The sequence below is a fragment of the Macrotis lagotis genome, chromosome 1 (genome assembly GCF_037893015.1).
Source record: "Macrotis lagotis isolate mMagLag1 chromosome 1, bilby.v1.9.chrom.fasta, whole genome shotgun sequence".
NCBI lineage: Eukaryota > Metazoa > Chordata > Mammalia > Peramelemorphia > Peramelidae > Macrotis > Macrotis lagotis.
The window spans coordinates 500,567,749-500,591,067 of NC_133658.1; the positions used below are offsets into that span (position 1 = coordinate 500,567,749).

Genomic DNA, 23,319 nt, shown 5'->3' on the forward strand with positions numbered 1-23,319 from the left:
TGCCTCATGTATTTTAAATATAAGATTTTACATTAATATAATTATATAAATCATGTAATATAATTTATATAATTAGAAAGTCATCCGCCTTCCAAGATCTTTTTTGATTCATCATTCTATTATCTAATGTGTTAGAAATCCCTTCCAGCTTTTTGCAGAGTAGATGAACATGTCATCTATCACTTTATTTCAGTCATTGATAAAAATGTTAAACAGCATAGGACACTCCACCTGACTTCCTGACAAAATGATTGATCAAACTTAATGCAGTTAATAACTACTCTTTCAGCTCAGTCATTCAACTAGTTCCAAATTTAACTAATTTTATTATTATCTAGTCCATCTTCCTTCATCCTGTCTACAAAAACAGTAAATCCTATTTTATCAAACGCCTTGCTAAAATGATGGCAAATTATATCTATATAATCTCTGTCTTATTTAATCATTTCTAAATAATCTCATCAAAAAAGAAAACAAGGCTACATGTTTTTGATGTATCAGTGGTGGGTCTTTGTAATCATCATTCTCTATATCTTTACTAATTATCTCTTTAATACTCCCTATAAGAATTTTCCCAGAAATTAAAATTAAATTCACAGTCCTACAGTTCCCAAACTCTGTTCCTTTTTAGGAAATTTTCCAATTTTATGACACATCCCCCCACTCTCTGTGATCTTTTCAGATATAATGGACAGTAGTTCAGCAATGAAGCCTTCTAGTTCTTTCATTACAGAAGAATGTAAATCTGGGCCAGATGACTTCAATTCATAAATTGAAAGAAGGTGCTTTTTTTTTACTATATCCTTACTTATTTTGAGTATCAGCACCCTGTTAAATATTTTTGTTCTCTCATTTCTACTGCAAAGTATATCTTCCTATCAGAAAAAAGGTGAAAAAAATTTATTAAAGAGATAGTTGGTGAACATTTAGAAGAGAAGCAGTTATGAAGAACCAGTTTTGCTCCAACAAGTATGACAGACTTTATTTCCCTTGTTGACAGGGTTACTAAACTGGTAGCTAAGGGGAATACTATAAATATATTTAACTTAGACTTCAGAAAAGAATTGATAAAGTATATATATATCACAGAAAGGATGGAGTGATGTGGGCTAGATGATAATGTAATTAGATGGATCCAGAACTGATTGGATTTCTTAACTCAAAGTTAAGAGTTTATTGTGAAAAAGGCTCAAAGTCTCTAGTAGAATCCATGGTATCATGATTGGCCTTGTGCTAATTAACATTTTTTTATCAAAGACTTGAATAAAAGAATAGATGGCATCCTTATCAGATTTATAGGTTATACAAAGCTGAATAACAAAGTTTGGATCCAAAAATATCTTTGGAGAATTATGCTAAATCTAAGAAGAATAAACTTAATAGGAATATATGTCAAATCTTAAATTTGTGTACACATAAAAAACTATGGGGAGCATGGTCAGACATCAGTTTGTCTGAAAAAGATCTAGGAGTTGTAATACATCACAAGCTAATATTAAATGTGATATGGGGAAAACAAATAATCTTGGGCTACAGTCATAGCTTCCAGGAACAAAAAAAAAATGACTGCCCCTTCTTGTTATATATTATATCAGTCCACAAGTAGAATGTTATGTTCAATTTGGGGAATGATAGTTTAAAAAGGAAATTGAAAAACTGAAGAGAAAGGCCACCAAGACAGCAAAGGGTCTTCCATCCATGTGAGTTAATCAGAGGCAGCTGGTGGTGCAGTGGAAATTTTGCTGGGCTTAGTTAGAAGACTCAAGCTCAAATCCAAGCCTCACTTACTAGCTGTGTGACCCTGGGTAAGCTATTTAACTTTTATGGGAGGTTCTCCTTGACTAAAGGAGGTAAAATATAGAAACAAAAGTTGAAAGCTGCAAGGATGAAGATTTAAGCTTGATTTCTGGGGGAAATCTTCCTAACTGTTAGAGCAAACCAAGAGTAGACTGGTTTTCCTTGAGAGATGGTGGATTGCCTCTTCTTGGAGGTCTCCAGCAAAAGTTAACAGTTATCTGTCGCATATACAAAAGTGGGGATGCCTTTTAGAAACAAATTGAACTAGCAGTCCACTAAACTTTCATACTAAATTGTACCAATATGACTATTTTTCTATTGTTAGTTATTATCATTCCATCTCCCATAAGCAGCAATCCTCTTTTATCTTCCTCTTTCCCCCAATATGGCTCTCTGAATCTTATTTTATGATATGATGAATTTTATTATATTCACTGACATCAAACCCCACTTTGATGAAGTGATACATCAAAAATTTAAAATTCCAATATTTTGGCAATTTTGAGCTTTAATAGATCAAAACAATAAGTCTGCACTAAGACTTTTGGGTTATGTACATGTTAGAATAGGCAACAACTTCAATAACAATATAAAATAACAGAGAAATAATTTTTCTCTTACAATCTAATGCAAATTCTCTCCCTAAGCTTCTTTAGAATAGAGAATGTTTGGTTTTCATTTGTATACACACTACATAAGACAATCCCTAGTGTTTACTTAATAAATTTTTGTTGATTGATAGCAGGAATAGGGAATTGATCCTTAAAAACAAGGTAGGCATATCAAATAGATGTTTCCTATCTGAACTACAAATGATGTTGATGTCTGTCCTTTGTTCTCAAAATAAAAAGACCATGACATCAGGGAGGTGATACCATGACAAGCAAGTGAATTGGATTTGAGTAAGGGGGGTGCTTTGCAAAGTCACCATTCTCCCTTTCTCCTCTGGAGCCATCTGGGTCCAGTGACTAGCTATGAATCAAGACAACTGGAGATGGCCCTAGATGTGAGGCAGTCAGGGTTAATGACTTGCCCAAGGTCACATAGTAAGTATCAAAAATCTGGAATCCCATTTGAACTCTTGACTCCAGAGTCAATGCTTTAGCCATTGTATAAATATATCACAAAAAAGGAACAAATCAATGAAAAATCAAGGAATCTTTGAGAGTATGAATGTGGAAGGTTCAGTCAATCTATTGCTATCTATGTGTTTTGCAATTCTGTCTCAATGATTAAATATATGGAAAAATAACAATAGAAACTCTTTATATGGTTAAATCCAGGCCCTGTTAGCTTCCATTAATCCTACAGAGTAGATAGAGGTTTTTTTTTTTTCTGCTACTATTTAGGCAAAACCTCTGCTGAAAAAGAACATATACTATTATTTAGATCTTGTTAGCTAATTATAATACTGACATGCTCTTAAACCAAAAGTTAAAAGAAAAGGTTTTTACTTCTTTTATTTTCTCCTATTAAGCTGTTATAGTTCAAAACATCTTTTCTAAAATTTTTCCATTCTCCTAGGCTGTGTACTCTACTTTCTAAGACAATAGTTTTATAGTATCATCAACTGTAAGCAATATTATTGAAAATATAAATTAAAATATAGCTTTTAAAGTGTTTCTAAGAATAGGAATTTTCTAAGAGTAAAAATTACTCTATCCCTTCCTCTTTTTTCCTCCATCTTCAATCAAGTAGCCCCAGGATTCAAACATGTGAATCTCAGTTTCTCAGCTCTTTTTCTTGTTCTCCCTTTCCTTTTCCTCCTCTCTTCTCTCTCCTTCTTCTGTCCCTCCCCTTAAGTCAAAAGGGTAGTGGTCACAGACAGTCTGAGAAATTGTCACACTTTTGGAGATTTTAAATTGCTAAACTAGAGAGTTAAGAGAGATCATCTATTTCAGTCAGTCCAAGCTGCAACCAGACTGGGGCTGCTTGGCCAGGAGACAATCAGCAGCAAGAGTCAGTTCAAGACCATTCAAAGCACATACTCTTAAGATAAACACAGAAATGGAGGATGGTCAATGGAGACCAAATGCAGTTTTAAGGAACATGAACCATACAAGGAAAAAAAGAAAGGTAAATTGAGAAATGTGCTGCAGGAAGAAAGAACAAGGCCCAACAGGGTCACAGAAGTGAATAGCTTTTTGACTACAAGTGTTTCCTAAATTTCCACCTCAGTACCATTATTTGCTAAGTTTGTGCCCATTCTTATCATGGTTGGGATTTATTTTGGGGAGATTGTGCTGCAGGCTTCTGAAAATGTTTTGTAGTTACTGTTCTAAGTACACCATCTTAATAAATGCTTTTGCTATGAGTTCATTGTCTTCCATTAGATTGTAAAAGGGGAGAGAAATTGGCATGGGCTGTGAGTACATCCTCACAGAGTTTCCTTATAACCTGAGAGTATATAGCTATACCTCTGAGGAATCAACCCATGAGGGTAAGTGCAAATTGAGGAAGTAGCCTAAAGGGGATGCTAGAGACAAACCCAAGCATCACTGACTAGCAGCTTTTCCTTATCCCTATTTACAAAAGAATAAATAAAATTATGGGTTACACTAGACTCGTTTTCTAAAATTGTTCCCAGTGTTATGACTGCTACTTGCCAACATGTCCCCAATTAGAGAATAAAGCATGCATTTTAGATGCATGTAAAATTAAGCAACTCTCCATTACAGTGAATTAGGGATCCTTCAGTTGAGATATGATTCAGCCCCATAGCTTTTCTGTAATTATTTGGTGCTTTAACTTATAAATGGGCCTCTGTTAAGTTAGTTTAACCCCAAGCTTATATCTATATATGCACATCTGGATTCACAGATGCAAATAATAGTTATATGCAAATACTTATATATTGGTAAATATATATATAGGCTTATACATACACACATATATAGTGATTAACAGTATTTAAACCTATACGTTTAAAATTACAAAGCTTCCTCTAGCATTTCCAAATTTCAGCTGCTTGATATCTGCAGTGTTGGATTCTCAAATGTGCCAATTGATTCCAATCATCCACAAGTATAATTCTGTCTAACAAATTGGCTTCCTATAATGTCTCCTTTTGTTATTTGCTGGCAAGTAAGTATATTTTTTTTTCAGTGACTGCTTCTTATATTTGGAAAACTTATCCAAATCACAAATTAATATCTGAATACAATGAGCAGCTCTCTAAGGCTGCAGCTTTTCTGCAGAACATAACAACATCTACTACTGCACCTTCACTACCATAGCAATGATTGTCATACAACAGCTTTGAATGGATTTATTTATAACGATCTCAATATTAAGATACCACAGATCACATGCTATTTATGAGAAATATGAGCAACTCAGACTCTTGATAAGCACCACCACAATCTCAGCTTTTCCCTTCTTAGCTCTTGTTCTCTATTCTCTATCCAATTACATTTTCTCAGTTCCTAATTTTACAGACCTGGGGGAGGCAAATGGTATGAAAACCAAAACTTTACATCAAAAAAGTCAAGATAGATTACATGAAGATAAAATATCAAAATTAGTGATTATACATAAGATAGAAACAATTTTTCCTTAACAAACCTGGAACAAACAAATCAAGCCCTCAGAAAGGTATTCTACCACCCCCTGTTGAAAGAAATGAGCAATACATTAGTGGGTAAGTCGAAAAGATAGCTTGGAATCCACTATATTAAGATGTTCTAATTCATTTTATCATTTGATTTTTTCCTTTTGAAAAACATATTTATGTTACGTTAAAGATATATCAAAATCCCCAATTTACAAATTATTTAAATGCATATAATTGTAGCTTCTTAAGAAACATGCTTTTAGGCTCCTGTGTCCTAAATTAAATGACCAAACTTGTTTGGACAATTGAGATCACTGCTATTCATTTTTGATAAAAGGTCACCGTGAACATAGTTCTCTCTCAACAAATATGGAATGAAAACATATTTTAATATTTATATATGATAGATCTATCTATCACAAGAATCTCTCAAAGGCCAATTGTTCTGCTGTTGACTATTTTTTTAAAATAGAGATAAAAACAAAAACAAAAGAAAGACGAACCAAAACATTTAACCATAATCTTATTTTATCAGATATTTTTCTAGATGTTTAGCATGTTAACATTTTTAAAAATCGAAAATGAATGGCTGCAATGCATCCCTGGCTTTTCCCCCTTTGCTTTCCTTTAAACAGCATCCAAGATCTTTCTTTTAGTTTTCAACAGAAATAAACTACCCTTATTCACTTCTCATTCAGAAACTGAGATCTTGAAAAAAAGAATCTTAAACTATTTCTTCTTAAACAACAGAGAGATTTCCTCCAAAAAGCCAACTTTAATGATCACAGTATTTATGACTTTGGAAAAAACTAACACCTCCTCTTTCTGTGGAACATTTTAAAACATTTAACATTAATGCACCTATAAATAACCATATTTTGGACAATACAGTAAAAGAAGATATTTCTGTAAGAAGGCAGTTTTTCGCATTTTCCTGCTATTTCATCTTTCTCTAGTTCAATCATTTTCCTTCTCTTAGCTCTATGAATTAGGAGGGCATCCTAATTTTCAGTGTAAACAAAAAGAAGGGGGGGTAAAAGGTATTGCTTTAGCTCTTTTTTAAAAATTTCTTCTTTCCCTCCATTATCCCTCTTTCTGCTTTGTTGCTTTCTTGGTTTGAAGGAAGAAGGGACAGGTAAATGAAAAAAAATACGACTAAACACCAGCCCTGCACATACAACGCGATCCTACCTTGCCCGTCACTGACAAACAATCCCAGCAAGTAGAAAGCAAAGAAAAGGTTCATCTTCTGGAGATGACACTGGTAGGCAGCTTCAAAAACGACTGTGTCCAACAGGAAAAAAGAGAAAAAAACCACCTCGCTGCTGCTGCTACTGCTGCTGCTGCTGCTGTTGCTGTTGCTGCTGCTGCTGCTTGCTGCTCCCGCACGATCCTAGCTAGGGGTTGCAAGCACTGCTTCTTGCCGCACTGTAGCCAAGCAAGAAGCTCAACTGGATAAGGAGGGAAGGGAAGGAGGAGAAGGTGGAGAGGGGAAAAGAGAACTTGTTTTGCGGCTGGCACGAAGTATCCCTCCGCACACAACATGATCAGGTGCACAGTGCCTAAAGAGGATTCGTCCGCGCCAGGATTCAGCCCAGTCGCGCTGCCCCTTCCCCCACAGAAGTAACCCCGGGGCACGACGTTCTGCACCGGGGCGCAAGGGCACGACATCGGCCCGTGAGCGTGCCAACCTGGTTGCTTTTTGCAAGGACTATCCCTGACAGTCAGGACTCAAGCCACTAGTAGTGATCTCCACTGACTGATTCCCATGCAAGAAGCTCCTATAGCATGGACAATGGCAGAACAGGGCTTGTGACTGGGCAGTCTGTTTAGTAAGAGTCTATTTTACTCCCTTTTCTATTGTTAAGTTTAACTTCTTTCTTAATTCACCAAATTTCTGCCTGAGATGGAAAATTCAGGTTTTGTCTCTTCTAAGAGCTTCCATCCTGAGAGAGCAGAAAAGGAAGACAATTCTCCATTTCTAGTTACTGTGGTTGTATCTGGAGTTCAGGACTATTCTGGGCTTTGAGAAAGAGTTTTACCAATATTTATTTTCCATCACTCTCTACTGTTGAGGTACTCAAGAATGAAAAGCACTTGTGGATGCTTGGTGATACAGGATAAGCCTAGAGAAAGTCAAAGTGAAGCTACCTAGCAAAATCTCTTAAATCCTTTGCTTTAGATTCCACCAGTGTCCCTCAAATTCCACTAGCTCTCATAACAAATTCTTATCACAAAACCAGATTTCCCTATTGTGTAATTTGTTGGAAAATGGACACGAGTTGATGATGGACTCCTACTTACCTTTCCACCACAAGGAGGAAGTAAAGATTTTTTTTTTAATTTAAAGGAATACATGGTTCTACCAGAAATAACCCTATCTAGGACAAATAAATATTTCTATTGAAAGGAAAATAAAATGCTTATCAGTTAAGATATCAAATTTTGCAGCAAAATTAGACATGGGGCAGAATCATTAGTACTACTTTCACTGCCTGGGTCTCACTCAGAATTATTGTGTCTAGGGGAAAAAGCTGACATTTTTTGTTTATTTGCTCTTTTTTTTTAAAAAAGAGCACAAATCTGTTCTAGCAAATGAGCAGATATCCACACTGACAAAAACAACAATACTAGAGATCACAGCCAAAGACAACTGATTCCAAATTTCTGGTTTAACAACCAGAAAGGTCAAAAGAAGATGGATAGGATAGTAAAGCTATAGCTCATGGATCATGGAATTTACTATTCCAAAGGAGGATTTGATTTGAAGTATGAGTGGAATTGAAACCCCTTCATTTGACACTCATGCCTTGACTATCTAAATACAAATGTATGTGTTTTTGTGATTGAATTGCATAAACAAAACAGAATATGGGGAGGCAAAGCCAAGAAGGGGGAAGTAAGACAGAGTCTCACCTGAATTCTTCCCAAAACTTCTCAAAACACCTTTAAATAATGACCTAAAACAAATTCAAGAGCAGTAGAACCTACAAAAGGACAGGATAAAATAATTTTCCAGCCAAATACAATTTAGAAGCTTGGTAAGTAAGGCTTCTTCAGGATAAGAGTGGAGCATTGTCCAGTATAAGCCATATTTGTGCAATCATGGCTCCAGGGCAGACCAGATCCCAGCAAATCAAAAGCTGGCCCTGAATCATTTATAACAGCAATTATTTCCAGAGCTCTCAGTCTACATTGGGACAAATAACTGGTCAAAAGGAGATTACAGAAGACCTTTTACTGGGTACTGGGGTCAGGACTCTGTTGTTTTGCCTCTACTTAGATCAAGGTCACAGACCTGGTAAAAATCCCAGGGTTAGGAGGTGTAGCTTGTGACTACAGGGAAGGAGACACACAGTTCCAGGGAAGGAAAGAGACTGGAACAAAAGCCAGGAGAATAGCAAATACACCTCTCCTTAATGTCCATCTTGGAAGAACTGAAAACCGACAAGTCCCTAGAAGTGTCTCTGAAAACAGTTGCACAAAACCCCTGAAGCTTGAGACAGTGTACCCCTCTACCCTGGAAGTGGAGCCCAATTTATCAAAAGAGTTAAGTCAAGAAATGACTGGAAAATGAGCAAACAACAGAAAAAAAGCTCAAACCGTAAAAAAGTTACACTGGTGACAAGGAAGATCAAAACAAATATAACAAGAAGACATGAAAGTCAAAACTCCTACATCCAAACTTCCAATTAAAATATGAATTAATCTCAAGTCATGAAGAGTTCAAAAGGAATTTTAAAAATCAGGTAAGAGAGATAGGGGGAAAATGGGAAGAGAAAAGAGAATGATGCAAGAAAATCATGAAAAAAAGAGTCAACTGCTTGGTAAAGAAGGCACAAGAATTACTGAAGAAAATTACACCTTAAATAACAGACTAGGGCAGCTAGGTGGCACAATAGTTAAAGCATCAGCCCCGGAGTCAGGAGGACCTGAGTTCAAATCCGACTTCAGACACTAAATAATTGCCTAGCTCTGTGGCCTTGGGTAAGTCACTAAACTCCATTGCCTTAAAGTTTTTTTTTTTTAAAAAACAGACTAGATCAAATGGTAAAAGAGGTACAAAAATCCAATGAGGAGAATATTGATTTGAAAAACAGAACTGAACATGGGGGTGATGATCAACGTGGATGGACTTGCTCATTCCATCAGTGCAACAGTCAAGGACAATCTGGGGCTGTCTGCAATGGAGAATACCATCTGTATCCAGAGAAAGAACTGTGGAGTTTGAACAAAGACCAAGGACTATTACCTTTAATTTAGGAAAAACCTTGATATCTTATTGTCTGGTCTTACTATCTCTTATACTTTATGCTTCTTCCTTAAGGATATGATTCCTCTCTTATCACATTCAATTTGGATCAATGCATATCATGGAAACAATGTAAAGACTGGCAAATTGCCTTCTGTGGGGGTGGGGGGGAGGGAAGTAAGATTATGGGAAAAATCATAAAACTCAAAATAAATAAAATCTTTATAATTAAAACAAAAGAAAAAAGAAAAACAACTGATCAAATAAAAAAGGAGGCACAAAAGTTTACTGAAGAAAATAATTCTTTAAAAATTAGAATTGAGCAAATGGAAGCTAATGACTTTATGAGAAATCAAGAAACAATAAAATAAAACTAAATGAATGAAAATAGACTATGAAAAATATCTTATTTTAAAACAGTAAATAGATCCACAAGAGATAATTTGAAAATTATTGAACTATCTGGAAACCATAATAAAAAAAACCCTAGACAGAATTTCTTTAGAAATTATTAAGGAAAACTGCTCTGGTATTCTAAAACCAGAGAGTAAAATAGGAACTGAAAGAATCTATTGATCACCTACTGAAAGAGATCTAAATATGATTAAGTGTGAGGTAATGCAAATTAATGATGTACAACATTTTTTCATCTGATTATTGATAGCTTTGATTTCTTCTGAAAATTACCTGTTCATATCCTTTGATCATTTATCAATTGGGGAATGTATGGAGGAAAGAATTTAAAGATGAAGAGAAGAGAACCTTTGGAAATAGAGTTTCCTTAAAATAAAGCAAAAATAACTTAAACACTAATATCTTTGAAGAAGATTTTTATTTGTAATAATTATTTTATTTTTTAATAATTCAGAAAAAGAAAATCATATTAGAGACAAGGATAAAAATATAACCCTAAATAACTTTACATGTGGATGGATTAAATAATCCAATAAAACAAAAAAGTTACAAAACCTCAAACAAAACAAAAACTGTTTATTAATTTTGTTAAGTGTTTGCTTTCCTTCATCCTTCCCCCTTTAAATTATAACTTTGATATAGGAGAGAGATACTAGAGCAATGTAACAACAAATCATATCAATAAAAATGTTAAAAAAAAACCCTTTCTTGATATCTTTTGTTTTTATGTTATCATAGTTTCCCAGAGAACTATAGTGTTTTTAAAGACAAAAAAAAAGAACTAAGAAAAAATCAGCATAAACAAGAAGTTGGAAATGTTGGAAAACATATATGACATACCCCTGTTGACCTCCCCCCCTTCACATAGGAACAGGTTAGGGAAATCTCATCTCTTTAAGGTATATTTGATTTTTATAATTTTCTAAACTAATTTCTTAGTTTTTATTTTATTTTTTTCTCAATTACATATAAAATTAATTTTAGCATTAATTTTTTAAAACTTTGAGTTCCAAATTCACTACCTCCTTCATACCACTATATATACACACACATAGATAGATAGATAAACAAAATATATTTGCATATTAAGCATTTTACAAAAGAAAAAGTAAAAAGTAAAAATATTAAAGAGAGTAAAAAGTATGCTTTGATCTTCATTCATTTGATGATCAGTTCTTTCTCTGGAGGTGGATAGCATTTTTCAAGTCTTTCAGAATTGTCTTGGATCATGGTATTGCTGAGAATAGCTCCCTTATTCACAGTTGGTCATCCTATATATTGAAATTATTGTATATAATGCTCTCCTGTTTCTGCTTACTTCATTTTGTATCAGTTCTTCTGAGTCTTCCCTATTTTTTTCCTGAAAGCATCCTACTTGTCATTTTGTAGAGCACAATAGTATTTCAGCACAATTATGTACAACTTGTTTATCCATTTCTCAACTGATAGGAATTCAGTTCTGTGCCACCAATTTGTTTCTCTTTTTGAGAACTGAAATAAATATTTTTTGACCCATAGGCCCTTTTAATTTTCCTTTGATCTCTTTGGAATATAGACTTAGTAATGTATAGCTGGGTCAAATGATATGCACAAGCTTATAGCCCTTTGGGTACAATTCCAAATTGTTCTCAAGAAGAATTGGATCAGTTCACAGCTTCACCAACAGTACATTAGTTTTGCCATTTTTTCCATATTCCCTCTGACATTTGTCATTTTCCTTTTCTGTTATATTAACCAATCTGATAGGTATGATATAGCTCCTCAGGTATTTTGATTTGCATTTCTCTAATCAACAGTGGTTTAGAGCATTTTATATGATTGTAGATAACTTTAATTTCTTTTTTCTGAAAACTACCTGTTCATGTCCTTTGACTATTTATCAATTAAAGAATGACTCGTATTCTTAAATATTTAACCTTGTTCTTTATATATTTGAGAAATGAGGCTTTTATCAGAGAAACTAACTATAAATCTTTCCTCCCAGTTTTATGTTTTCATTCTAATTTTGACTCTAATGATTTTGTTTGCACAAAAATTTTAATGTAATCAAAACTATCCATTTAATATTCTGTAATGAATTCTTCCCTTCTCTGTATGTCTGACAAGTAAATGATTCCATGCTCCCCTAATTTGCTTTTGGCATCACCCTTTATGTCTAAATCACACACTCATTTTGGTTTTACCTTAATATGTGGTGTTATATGTTTGTCTATTTTCTTAATTTCTGCCCTGTTTTGCAATTTTCCCAGCAGTTTTTATCAAATGGTACATTCTTGTCCCAAAAGTTTGTTTCTTTTGGGTTATCCAATAAAAGATTACTTTGCACATTTATTACTGTGTATTGTATTTATAACCTATTTCATTGATCCCACACTCTTCTTCTAAGTCAGGGACAGATAGTTCTGGTGATTACCATTTTGTAATATAGTTTGAAATCTAATACTGCAAGACTGCCTTCTTTCATATTTTCTTTCATTGATTCCCTTGATATTCTGGACCTTTTGTTCTTCAATGTGAATTTTGTTATAATTTTTCTTACTCTACAAGATAATGTTTTGGTAGTCTGATTGACATGGCACTAAGCAAATTTAGATAGAATTGTCATTTTTATATTGCTTAACCTACCCATGAGCAATTCATATTTTTTCCAGTTGTTTTGATCTGATTTTATTTATGTGGAAAATTTTGTAATTTTGTTATTATTTTCATATAGATCCTAGGTTTGTCTTAGCAGGCAGATGCCAAGGTGTTTTCTATTGTGTTTGGTAGTTTTAAATAGATTTTTTTTTATCTCTTATGACTTGACTTGTTGGTAACATATAGAAAAGTTTATGATTTAAGTGGGTTTATTTTATATCCTGAGACTTGATTGAAGTTGTTAATTGTTTTCACTTTGTTTTTTAGTTAGTTCTATAAAAACGCCATCATATCATGTTTAGTGAGTGATAGTTTTGTTTCCTCATTGCTTATGCTAATTACTTCAATGTGTGGAGAATGAAAAACCTTCAATGTGTGGTGAAGAGTCAGAATTTCTAGGTAATTATAACCCAAGTTATTAATAAGTTTAGTTAGGAGCAGCTGAGTGACGCAGTGGATAGAGGACTGGCACTGGAGTCAGGAGGACCTGAGTTCAATCTCAGACACTTAAAAATTATCCAGCTGTGTGACCTTGGGCAAGTCACTTAACCCCATTGCCTTGAAAAAATGAAAAAAAAATTAATAAGTCTAGTTAATAATGAATAAATTGATGGTCAATAGTTTATCTCAGTAAATGAAGACCATGACATGAAGAGACTGGAAGGCTTAATATAAATTTAGAAAAGGAGTGTCTCTGACAAGTGAAAATCAACCCTGAGGGGAGTGGGCTAAAAGTCTTCAGTTCCTCCTGCTGAGAATGTGGCTTAATCATGAGACTCAATCACTTCCAGCAATCTGGACAAAGGAATTCATCTCTAAAGCATTATGGTTGGTTTTCTCCTTCATGAACTGGTTTCCCTTTAACTCCAGTGAAGGGAGACAGGGATATGAACTTTGGGGCAGAAATTCACCCATATTAGATTCTGTTTATACTACAAACAGAAGTAAGTTCTCCTAGTTGGGTGGGGTCCTGCCCAAAATCTGGAGTATGTATCCCAAGGATTAGGGAAACCTCCTCTATCAGACATGCCCTTCAGAAACTGCTTAACTTACCTACAAGAGCTGAAGGAATCAGCTGAATGAGGAAATGGGAGAGAAAAAACTTTAAACCTAATTTAATAATTGGTTAATAATATAATAAAAAAAAGATTTCTCTCCATGTCTTTTCTTTCTCTTATTGCTGTAGCTAGGATTTCTCGTAAAATATTGAATAATAATGGTGATGATGAGAATTGCTTCAACCTTGATCTTATTAGAGAGGCTTCAAGCTTAATATCCATTACAGATAATACTTGCTGATGCTTTTAGATAGATCATCTTATCTTTTGAGGAAAACTCCATTTATTCCTATATTCTCCAATGTTGTTAAGAAGACCAGAAATTTTCTTCTTAGGGAACACATTGATGGCTAGTTCAATTTCTTTTTTCAAAGATAGGGTTATTTAAGTGCTCTATTTTCTCTTCTGGTAATCTGAGCAAGTTATATTTTTGAATATAATTTCTTTTGGATTTTAAAATTTATTGGCATTAAATTGGGGAACATAATTCCATAATAATTGCTTTATTTCTCCTTCATTAGTGGTGAATTCACCCTTTTCATTTTTGATATTAGAAGTTTGGTTTTCTTCTTTCTTTAAAAAAAATCAAATTAACAAAAAACCAAATTAACCAATGATTTATCTATTTTATTGATGTTTTTCAAAAAAGCAGGTCCTAGTTTTCTTTATCAGGTCAATGGTTTTCTTCCAATTTTACTCATCTCTCTGATTTTTCAGAATTCCCAATTTTGTCTTTAATCAGGGACTCTAAATTTGTATTTTTTCTAGTTTTTTTTCCATTTGCATGCCAATTCATTGATCTGCTCCTTCTCTATTTTATTGGTATAAACATTTAGAGATATAAATTCCTCCCTCTCTCCATGTAATTTTGGCTACATTCATACATTTTGGTATATTGTCTCATTGTCATTTTTAAAGGAAATTTTGTTTGTTTCATTGATTTATTAGATTATTTAGTTTCCAATTAGCTTTTATTGGCCCTTTATTGAATGTAACTTTTACTGTATCATAATCTGAAAAGGATGCATTTCATTTTTCTGCTTTTCTGTGTTTGGTTGTGAGATTTTTATGCCTTAATACATAACCAATTTTTGTTAGGTTCTATTCCTTTCTATTACCATTCAGTTTTCTCCAGAGGTCTATCATATCAATTTTTTTTTTCTAAAATCTTGTTCATCTAATTTAGCTATTCTCGGCAATACAATGATTCAAGACAATCCCAAAGGACTAATGATGAAAGGTACCTTCAGAGAACAACTGATATTGTTTGAATACAGACTGAAACATGCCATTTTTCACTTTCTTTGTTTCATTCTTTTTCTTTTTTTTTTTGAATCTTACAAAATCACAATAAAATTAAGGAGTGTGAGAGAGGAATGTACTGAGAGAAAGAAAGGGAGAGGGGAAAATGGGCTAAATTATCTCACTTATAAGAGAAAAGAAAAGACTTTTACAGTGGAGGGGCAGAGGAGGGAAAGTGAGGGAAGGTGAGAGAACCTTACTCTCATTGAAATTGACTCAAAGAGTGAATAACACACATATTCATTTGGCTATAGAATCTACCTTACCCTACAAGAAAGTAGAAGGGGAAGAGTAGGAGAGATGCTAAAAGGGAAGGCAGATTGGGGGGGGGGAGTTAGAATCAAAACACTTTTGAGGAGGGACAGGATGAGAGGAGAAAGAGAATAAAATAAGCAAGAGGGTGGGAATAGGATAGAGCAATTAACAATTAGCAATCATGACTAAAAAAAATTGAAGCAAGTTTCTTTGATAAAGGTCTAATTTCTAAAACATGGAAAATGAAGTCAAATTTATAAAAATAAGAACCAATGTCCAGTTGATTAATGATCAAAAGATAAGAACAGTTTTCAGTTGAAGTAATCAAAACTATGTCCATATTTTAAAAAAATGCTTTAATTCATCACTGATTAGAGGAAAAGCAAATTGAAACAATTCCTGAGATACTGCTTAACACCAATTAGACAGGCTAATAGGACAGAACAGGAAAGTGACAAATGTGGAGGGGATGTGGGAAAAATGAAATTAATGTACTATTGGTGGAGTTATGAACTGATTCAACCATTCTGTAATGCAACTTGGAACTATGTCCAAAGTGCTGTAGAAATACCCCTTGAACTAAAAAAGAGATAAAAAATAAAAAAGGAAAAATACCTATATGGACCCAAATATTTATAGAGGCTCTTTTTTGCTGGCAAAGAATTGGAAATTGAGGGAATGGCTGCACAAACTAATGGCATGTGATTATGATGGAATTACATTGTGCTATAAGAAATGCTCTCAGAAAAATCTGGAAAGTCTTTCAATAGTGGATGTAAAGTGAAATGTACTGTGTACAAAGCACAGCAATACTGTAAGTTGATCAGTTATGAATGATTTAACTATTCTCAACAATACAGTGATTCAAGATAATTCTGAAGGACTTATGTTATAGAATGCTATCTTCAAAGAAAGAACTGATAGTGTGTGAATACAGATGGAAGCATATTTTTTACTTTATTTTTCTTGAAGATTTAGTTTTTTGGGTCTAGATTTTCTTCCACAGCATAACTGTTATGGAAGTGTTTCACATGATTACACACATATAACCTATATCAATTTGCTTGCCTTCTCAACTGGGGAGGTGTGGTGGTGAGGATAGAAGGGAGAGGCTTTAAAAATAAAATTTTTAAAAACAATGTTAAAAATTACTTTTACATGCACCTGGGGAAAAATTAAAGACTAATTTTTTTAAATTAAAAAAGATTAATATGGAAATGTTTTGCAAGATGCACAGATAGAACCTATGTCAGATTGCTTACTGTTCCAGGGAGGGGGTAGAGAAGGGGGGTGTAAGAAAGAAAGGATAGAATTTGGATCTCAAAACAAAAAAAGGTGTGTGTTTATAAATACATATATACACATATATGGTAGATAAGAGAAAAAATAAAATTAAATAAATGTTACTTTTATTTAAAAAATAAAATCCTATCCATCTCCTTGATTTCTTTCTTTTTATTTTTTTGGTTAGATTTATCTAGTTCAGAGGGGGGAAATTTAAGGTCCTTCCCCAGGATAGTTTTACCCTCTATTTCCTAATGTAACTTATTTACTGCTAGTGCTCTCTCTCACCCTAGTACTATAACTTACAGTCATTTATGGCAATGCAACAGAGTCCTGCACATAGTGCCAGCAGAGTTCCCGTACTGTAATCTTCTGACTAGTTGCTAACCATAAGGGCTAAGAACTATGGAAGCCTCCATCACTGGTGCAACTACAGTCATCTTCAAAGCATGCTGCTAGTTTGCTGAGTTTGGCTTGTCCTGCTCTACACTGGAGCATACTCCACTCTCATTCCAGCAGAGAGGACTTTTTTGCCAACTTTTTAAGTTCTTTGCCTGGAAGATGATTTTGCCTTATCTTTTTTCTTGTTTCTGCTATTTCATTTTGATGCATTCTATTAAAGTTGTTTGGAGGGAAATTTGGTAGAACTTAGATGAATACATATAATTATTCTACTATCTTGGTTCTACTTGAAGTGTTATTTTTAAGTTGTTTAAAGGGGAATTTGTGAGAATTCAAGTGAGTTCCTTTAATGCTTCATCTTGGCCCTCCTTATTAATTTACCTTCAACTTTTTGTGTTTAGTGTTCTTTTTATACTGTTGAAAGTCATTATGTACATTGCTTTCTTGCCTCTATTCCCTTCACTCTCATGTAGATCTTACTATGATCCTCTGAATTTATCATATATGTATATAATTTATTAAAACAGTAATATTACATTAAATTTTATGCTACAATTTCTTTAATTATTCCCTTGTTGATGGCATCTACTTTATTTCCAGTTGTGTTTTTTTTTTTGGCTATCATAAGAAATGTTGTTATAATGGTTTGGTTTATATGATGACTTTCTTTTTCTTTGTAGTTTCTTTAGGATAAAAGCCCCAAAATGAAATTTTTGATCAACAATATGGACATTTAATCACTTTATTTTCATAATTCCAATTTGAATTCCAAAGTGGTTGTACCATTTCACATCTCTACCATCATTTCTTACCACAACTACTTTAACAATGACAATTGTCCTTTTTTTTCATTTTTGCTAATTTATAAAAACCGAGATGAAACCTCAAGGTCCTTTTGATTTATCTTTCTATATTTTATATTCTATATAGGAACATTCTTTCATGTGATTGTGACTACTTTGTATTTCTTCTTTTCAGAATTTTTTTTCATATCCTTTGGCCATTTATCTATTAGGGATGTGACATTTAAAAAGTTTGAGACACATAGTTTCTAAGTAATTTAATAATTTTATTAATAAGGCTATGAAACATTAATAAAAGAAAGTCAGTGGCACTCTCAAATGGCAAAAATTCCTCATGGTGTGGGCTCACAATTTATATACCATGGGAAGAATAGTCATGGGGGGGGTTGGCAATCAACTCAATTGTTTTACAATTAATGAGAAAATGAATATTACAATGAAGGATTAGGTATGCTATTTGGATCACCCAAGTCTTTTTTCTTTTTACTTATGAATTTCCATATCATTTCTCTGATAAAAAAAATCCACATTTTCCCAGATTTGCTGAATAAACCCAATGAACAGGAATCCTCCCATTAGCCTAAACTTACTATGTTTCCCCATGAATAAGATCTACCCTTTTCCAAAAAATTTGGGGTCTAAAAACTGGGAGCATCTTATACAGTGATTGTAGATTTTTTTACTTGCATTTGCCACTTTTTTGCACTTGTCTTTGTGCTCATTGTTTTGTATTTGTTACTGGTATGTTAAGTTACATTTTGCCACATTCTGCCCAGAAATGAATTAAAAAAGATTTTTGTAGTGCTGAATTCAAGTTCAAAGTGATCCAGTTTGCAATAGTGAATGGAAATCGTGCTGCTGAACATCAGTTTGATACTTCAACTGAGAAAACAATCTGAGACTAGCCGTGGGAAGAAGAACCCTACTGAAAAGGTCCAACAAAAGAAGGCCATGAGAGGCAAGTCAGTCAAATGACCTGATTTTAGAGAGGGAGTTGAAGAGATGGATTGAAAAGCAAAGGGCCATTGGAATTCCTGTGTCTACAGAGATGGTTCAGCAGAAGGCCAGAAGAATTGCTGATGAAAAAGAAGTTATTGATTTCAAAGGATACAACTGGTGCTTCAGGTTCCTGAAACAGAATGGACCATGCACCAGATTTGCCCAGGGAGTGCTTGGGGTCAATCACAGAGCAGAGCACAGGCAGGAGAGCTGTCAGAGCCTCTCCTAAGACAGGGATTTGGCATCAAATACAGATGAGGATGAGCTAATGGATGGGAGTTTTGACAGTGATGATGAGTTGTATGAATTTTGTGATGAATGAAATGAGTTTAATAACTTTATATAATATTTTTTTTCAAATTTCAGGCCCCCAAATTAAGCTGTGTCTTATACATGGGAGTGTCTTATACATGGGGAAATATGGCAGAATTTATTTTACTGTCTGATTAGATCTGGGTAGGCCTTTGCCTAAAATTTCCCCATACTGGTTCATTTTTAAATGAGGAAGAAGAAAAGAAAACCCTTAGTGTTAATTCAATAAGTAGTATTAATACAACAGAAAATTCAGAGAAAAGCTAGTAGCCATTTATATGTTTATTAATTTAAAAATATATCTTGTATATTAAGCCTTTGTAAGAGAAATTTGATACATATTTCCCCTTTTTTATCTGTGAGAAGCATTTTCATGTAACTAAAGTTATCTATTTTGCATTTTCTAATTTCTTCTAGTTATAGTTTGATTAATAATATATCTTCATTTCAAAGTTGTAAGAAATATAAAATCTGATTCTTTTCTAATTTTTATAGTTATTATATTTAATATTAAAGGTGAATATTGATTTCAAATGAATTGTAGAATATAGTTCATGTGTTATTCTAAGCTTAATTCTGCTATACTTCTTTTCAGTTTTCTCAACAATTTTCATTAGAAAATGAAATTTTCCTTTATAATTTAAGTTTATTATTTTATCAAACATTTTGTTACTGAGTTCCATTTTTTCCTGATTCTCCCTTGTCTAGTGTATGCCATTGATCTGATCTCTCTATTTTTAGCCCATATTATATGGATTTGAAAACTGATGTTTTCTAGTATAATTTGAAGAATGAATGTATAATTTCTATTTACATTTCTATTTATTTTAATCATATTCCTTGGTATACTTTGTTTTTTAAAATGGATTTTGCTATTTTATCATTTTATAAAATATCTTCTTGGCAATTTGATCAGTGTAGCATTAAAATTATATATTAACTTTGTTAGTTTTATCACTTTTATTATAGTGCCCCCACCAGGAGCACTGAATACTCCTCCAATTATTTAAGTTGCTTATTTCTTTTTTTTTTTTAGTTTTTTCAAGGCAATGGGGTTAAGTGGCTTGCCCAAGGCCACACGGCTAGGTAATTATTAAGTGTCTGAGGCCGGACTCAAACTCAGGTACTCCTGACTCCAAGGCCAGTGCTCTATCCACTACGCCACCTTGCCGCCCCAGTTGCTTATTTCTTTAAGGAGTACTTTTTAAATCAAATCTATACTAGTCATTTATGGACTTTGATAATCAATTCCCAGATGTTTTGTTCTTCTCATAGTTATATAGAATTTTATTTTCCTTTTTGCTATTGCTTCTATGTTTTTTGTTATTATTATATAGATACATAGTTGATTTTTGATGGTTTATTTTGTACCCTACAACAATGCTGAATGTATTAATTGTTTCAGCGTCTTTATTTTCTAGGATTTTTCTGAGTATACCATCATATCATTAGCTAATAAGGATACTTTTATCTTCTCTTCACTATCCTTATGCCATTAATTTCTTTCTCTTATGATACTGCTGTGCATTACCAGGACTACAACAAATATTGGTGAGGAAAGTGGACATCCTTGTTTCTGAATTTATTGGAAAATGTTCTGATATATTCTCATTGCACAAAATAATAGTTTTAGGTTTCAGATAAATGCTTTTTATATTATTAGAGGTCCTCTATGCCTATACATTATAGAGTTTATTTTTTTCCCATATGTAAGTGTTGTACTTTTTCAGAGGCTTTTACTGTATCTGTTAAGATATCATGTGGTTTTGGATGTTTGATTTTGAATATAAATAATTATGTGGAATGTTTTCCTAATGTTGAACCATCTTTGTATCCCTAATATATATCCCACTAAGTCATAATGAATGATTTTCTTTAATAAATCTCTGTAGTCTTTTTGATAGAATTTTGCTTACTTTCTAATTTTTTAAAAGTCATATTCAGTTCATTAATCTTTTTTAAATTCCCTTTAGCCAGACCTGCTCATTATTTTTAAATTTTGCATTTTTTATGTTCATTTCCAGACAAAATTTCTCTCCATGATTTTCTTCCCTATTCATCTTCTCTTTCTATTTACTCTAGGTCCTCATTCTCTGGTTCATGGTCCCTATATTTATTTAGTTCTCTATTCTCTGCATTCCTCATGGAATAACTTCTGAGGTACCTACTTTGGACTTTCCTCTCTCAGAAGTCTCTCCACTGTCTTGTAGAGCTTCCCTTGTACTTTCTCCTTTTCTGTTGTGCATACTGACAAAAAAAATGCTAATTCTTTCAGGTGATGGAGAGGACACTGTCCCATGGCAGAAACACATGTCTCCTCTTCCCTCAACCCTTCCCTCAGTTATCTCTTCCAATTATATTGGAACTATTTCCTCCCTCTGGTCAACTTCCTTCCCCAAGTTCATCAAAATCTCCAAGTCCATGCCTTCCAACTCCCCCAGGTTCCAGTTTTTCCAAGGAGTTCTAATTTCCCTCTTGTGTTCCCTCTTGTGTTACCATTCTGCCTGAGGTAGGACAAGTCATCTTTTCAAATATTCAAATATATAAGATTTATAGGAGATTTATATGGTCAGTTATGTCAATTGTAAAGAGGCAGATCTTTTCTGTCCTGATATGCCCATTGTAGGGATACAGACCCTCAGAGAGAATACTGAAATTCCCCCTGCCCCCAAAAGTGGCCCATACCAGCTTAGTAATAAATATAGTGGATTTATTAGGATTTGTTAAGCTACTTGGATTGTTTGGATGAGTTTACTTGGGAGACCAAGTCCTTGGCAGCAGGAGGACAAAATGATTATGAATCCCTTCACCAAACCCAGGCCAGGCCAGGTATGATATGGAAACAGAACAAAGAAGACTTAGTTCCAGAGATAGTCCAGTGTTACCATGGGACAGCAGGAGCTTCTTCAGGTAGTTTACATTCTCTGGGAGAGTACAGTACAGAGCACTGCCATGATGGTACTCTTGCAGCCTGGCTGATTTCTGTCTTTTGGAGTTAGGATGTAAGGTTTAGCTCATTACAAGCCCAAACATGAATCTTATTCCTTTCCTTCTGTTCCTCCACTTTCCTGAAGAAATTATTTTTTTTAGCATAGAATGCTGCTGTTGAGGACTCAACAAATATCTGCAATTTTTAATTTGGCTTTCCACGGCAATGGAAAGAGTAATGAGGGACAGAGGTGTAAGACTGTATTTTGTTGTAAACCCTTAGATCACACAGAAAAACCTTGATGCCAAGAATATTGAAGGTGACGGAGGTGAGGTGCTGAATGAATATGACTTAGTTGTTAGTACATGAAATTTTACGAAATTTTCTTTTGGGTTCCTATCATCTAAGAACATAAAGATCATTAAAGTTACTTTATCTTTGGTACATAATTTTTGTTTTAAAGAGTTTGAGAATTAGATCAAAGAAGGTATTCACATGACCTAGAAGTCTCAAATTCATAACTTTCCATCTACATTAAATTCCCTAAAGTCAAAAGTTGAGGGGTTGAGGGGTGGAGAACCAAGTAGACTTTGGGGGCATTTATTTTCTCCATGCTTAAGAAGAGTTAATTATTTTCACAAGATATTATGAAAGTCATGTGGAATCTTGAAGGGAAAGAACAAGGAAAATACCTGCACAAATGGATCTCCTTTTATCTAGGTTCTCAGATGGACAAATTTTACATTTGTTTACATTGTTCATTCCCATGAATTCTATGGACATAATATCTGGATTTAATTTTGTTTTTAATTTGTTTTTCTGAGTCAATAACAAGCAAAAGATAACAATACAGCTTAGAATATAACCTTGATCTTCCCTTCCCTGCCACAGGTTTCTCCTTTCATCTGAATTTCTCAATTCATCTCTTGAATTGGCCACTGCCAATTCTTTCTGGCTCAGCTTGTTAAATCCTTGGCAGAGCTGGAAAGGCTAATCCCATTGCTGCTAATTTTCAGCTATTGAAGTCCCACCATTTCCTCTTAGTCTATCTTTTCAACTCTCTCCTAGGGAAATTTAAAGCTCCCACTCTATCAGAAAACAACAAAAAATTCTAGGCTTTATTTTGCAATTCAATAATAGTTTCCTGCTTTCCTGAACTGGGAAGAAATACTAAAGCTTTAGTGCCCTTGCAAGACTGACAGCTATACGTGCATTAGGTAAATAGAATTAACAATTGTAAAGGGCATACTTTAGGATGTAAGTATTATGTAGGTCAGTTAGATTCCAGCTAAACAGAATGAATGCTATATAAAAGGCCAGGG

The 23,319-nt window shown here is 33.8% G+C and overlaps 2 protein-coding genes across 2 annotated transcripts in view; both read right to left on the minus strand.

The window, feature by feature from the left end:
• The window catches only part of NCAM2 (neural cell adhesion molecule 2), a 229,607-nt gene extending 222,771 nt beyond the window's left edge, over positions 1–6,836 (minus strand). The window contains exon 1 of the mRNA XM_074232316.1: positions 6,542–6,836. Within this exon, the coding sequence (XP_074088417.1) occupies positions 6,542–6,596 (55 nt within the window). The 5' untranslated portion in view covers positions 6,597–6,836. The remainder of the gene's footprint in view (positions 1–6,541) is intronic.
• Positions 6,798–23,319, minus strand: part of LOC141504961 (neural cell adhesion molecule 2-like) — a 151,672-nt gene continuing 135,150 nt past the window's right edge. The window contains exon 8 of the mRNA XM_074210392.1: positions 6,798–7,048. Within this exon, the coding sequence (XP_074066493.1) occupies positions 6,798–7,048 (251 nt within the window). The remainder of the gene's footprint in view (positions 7,049–23,319) is intronic.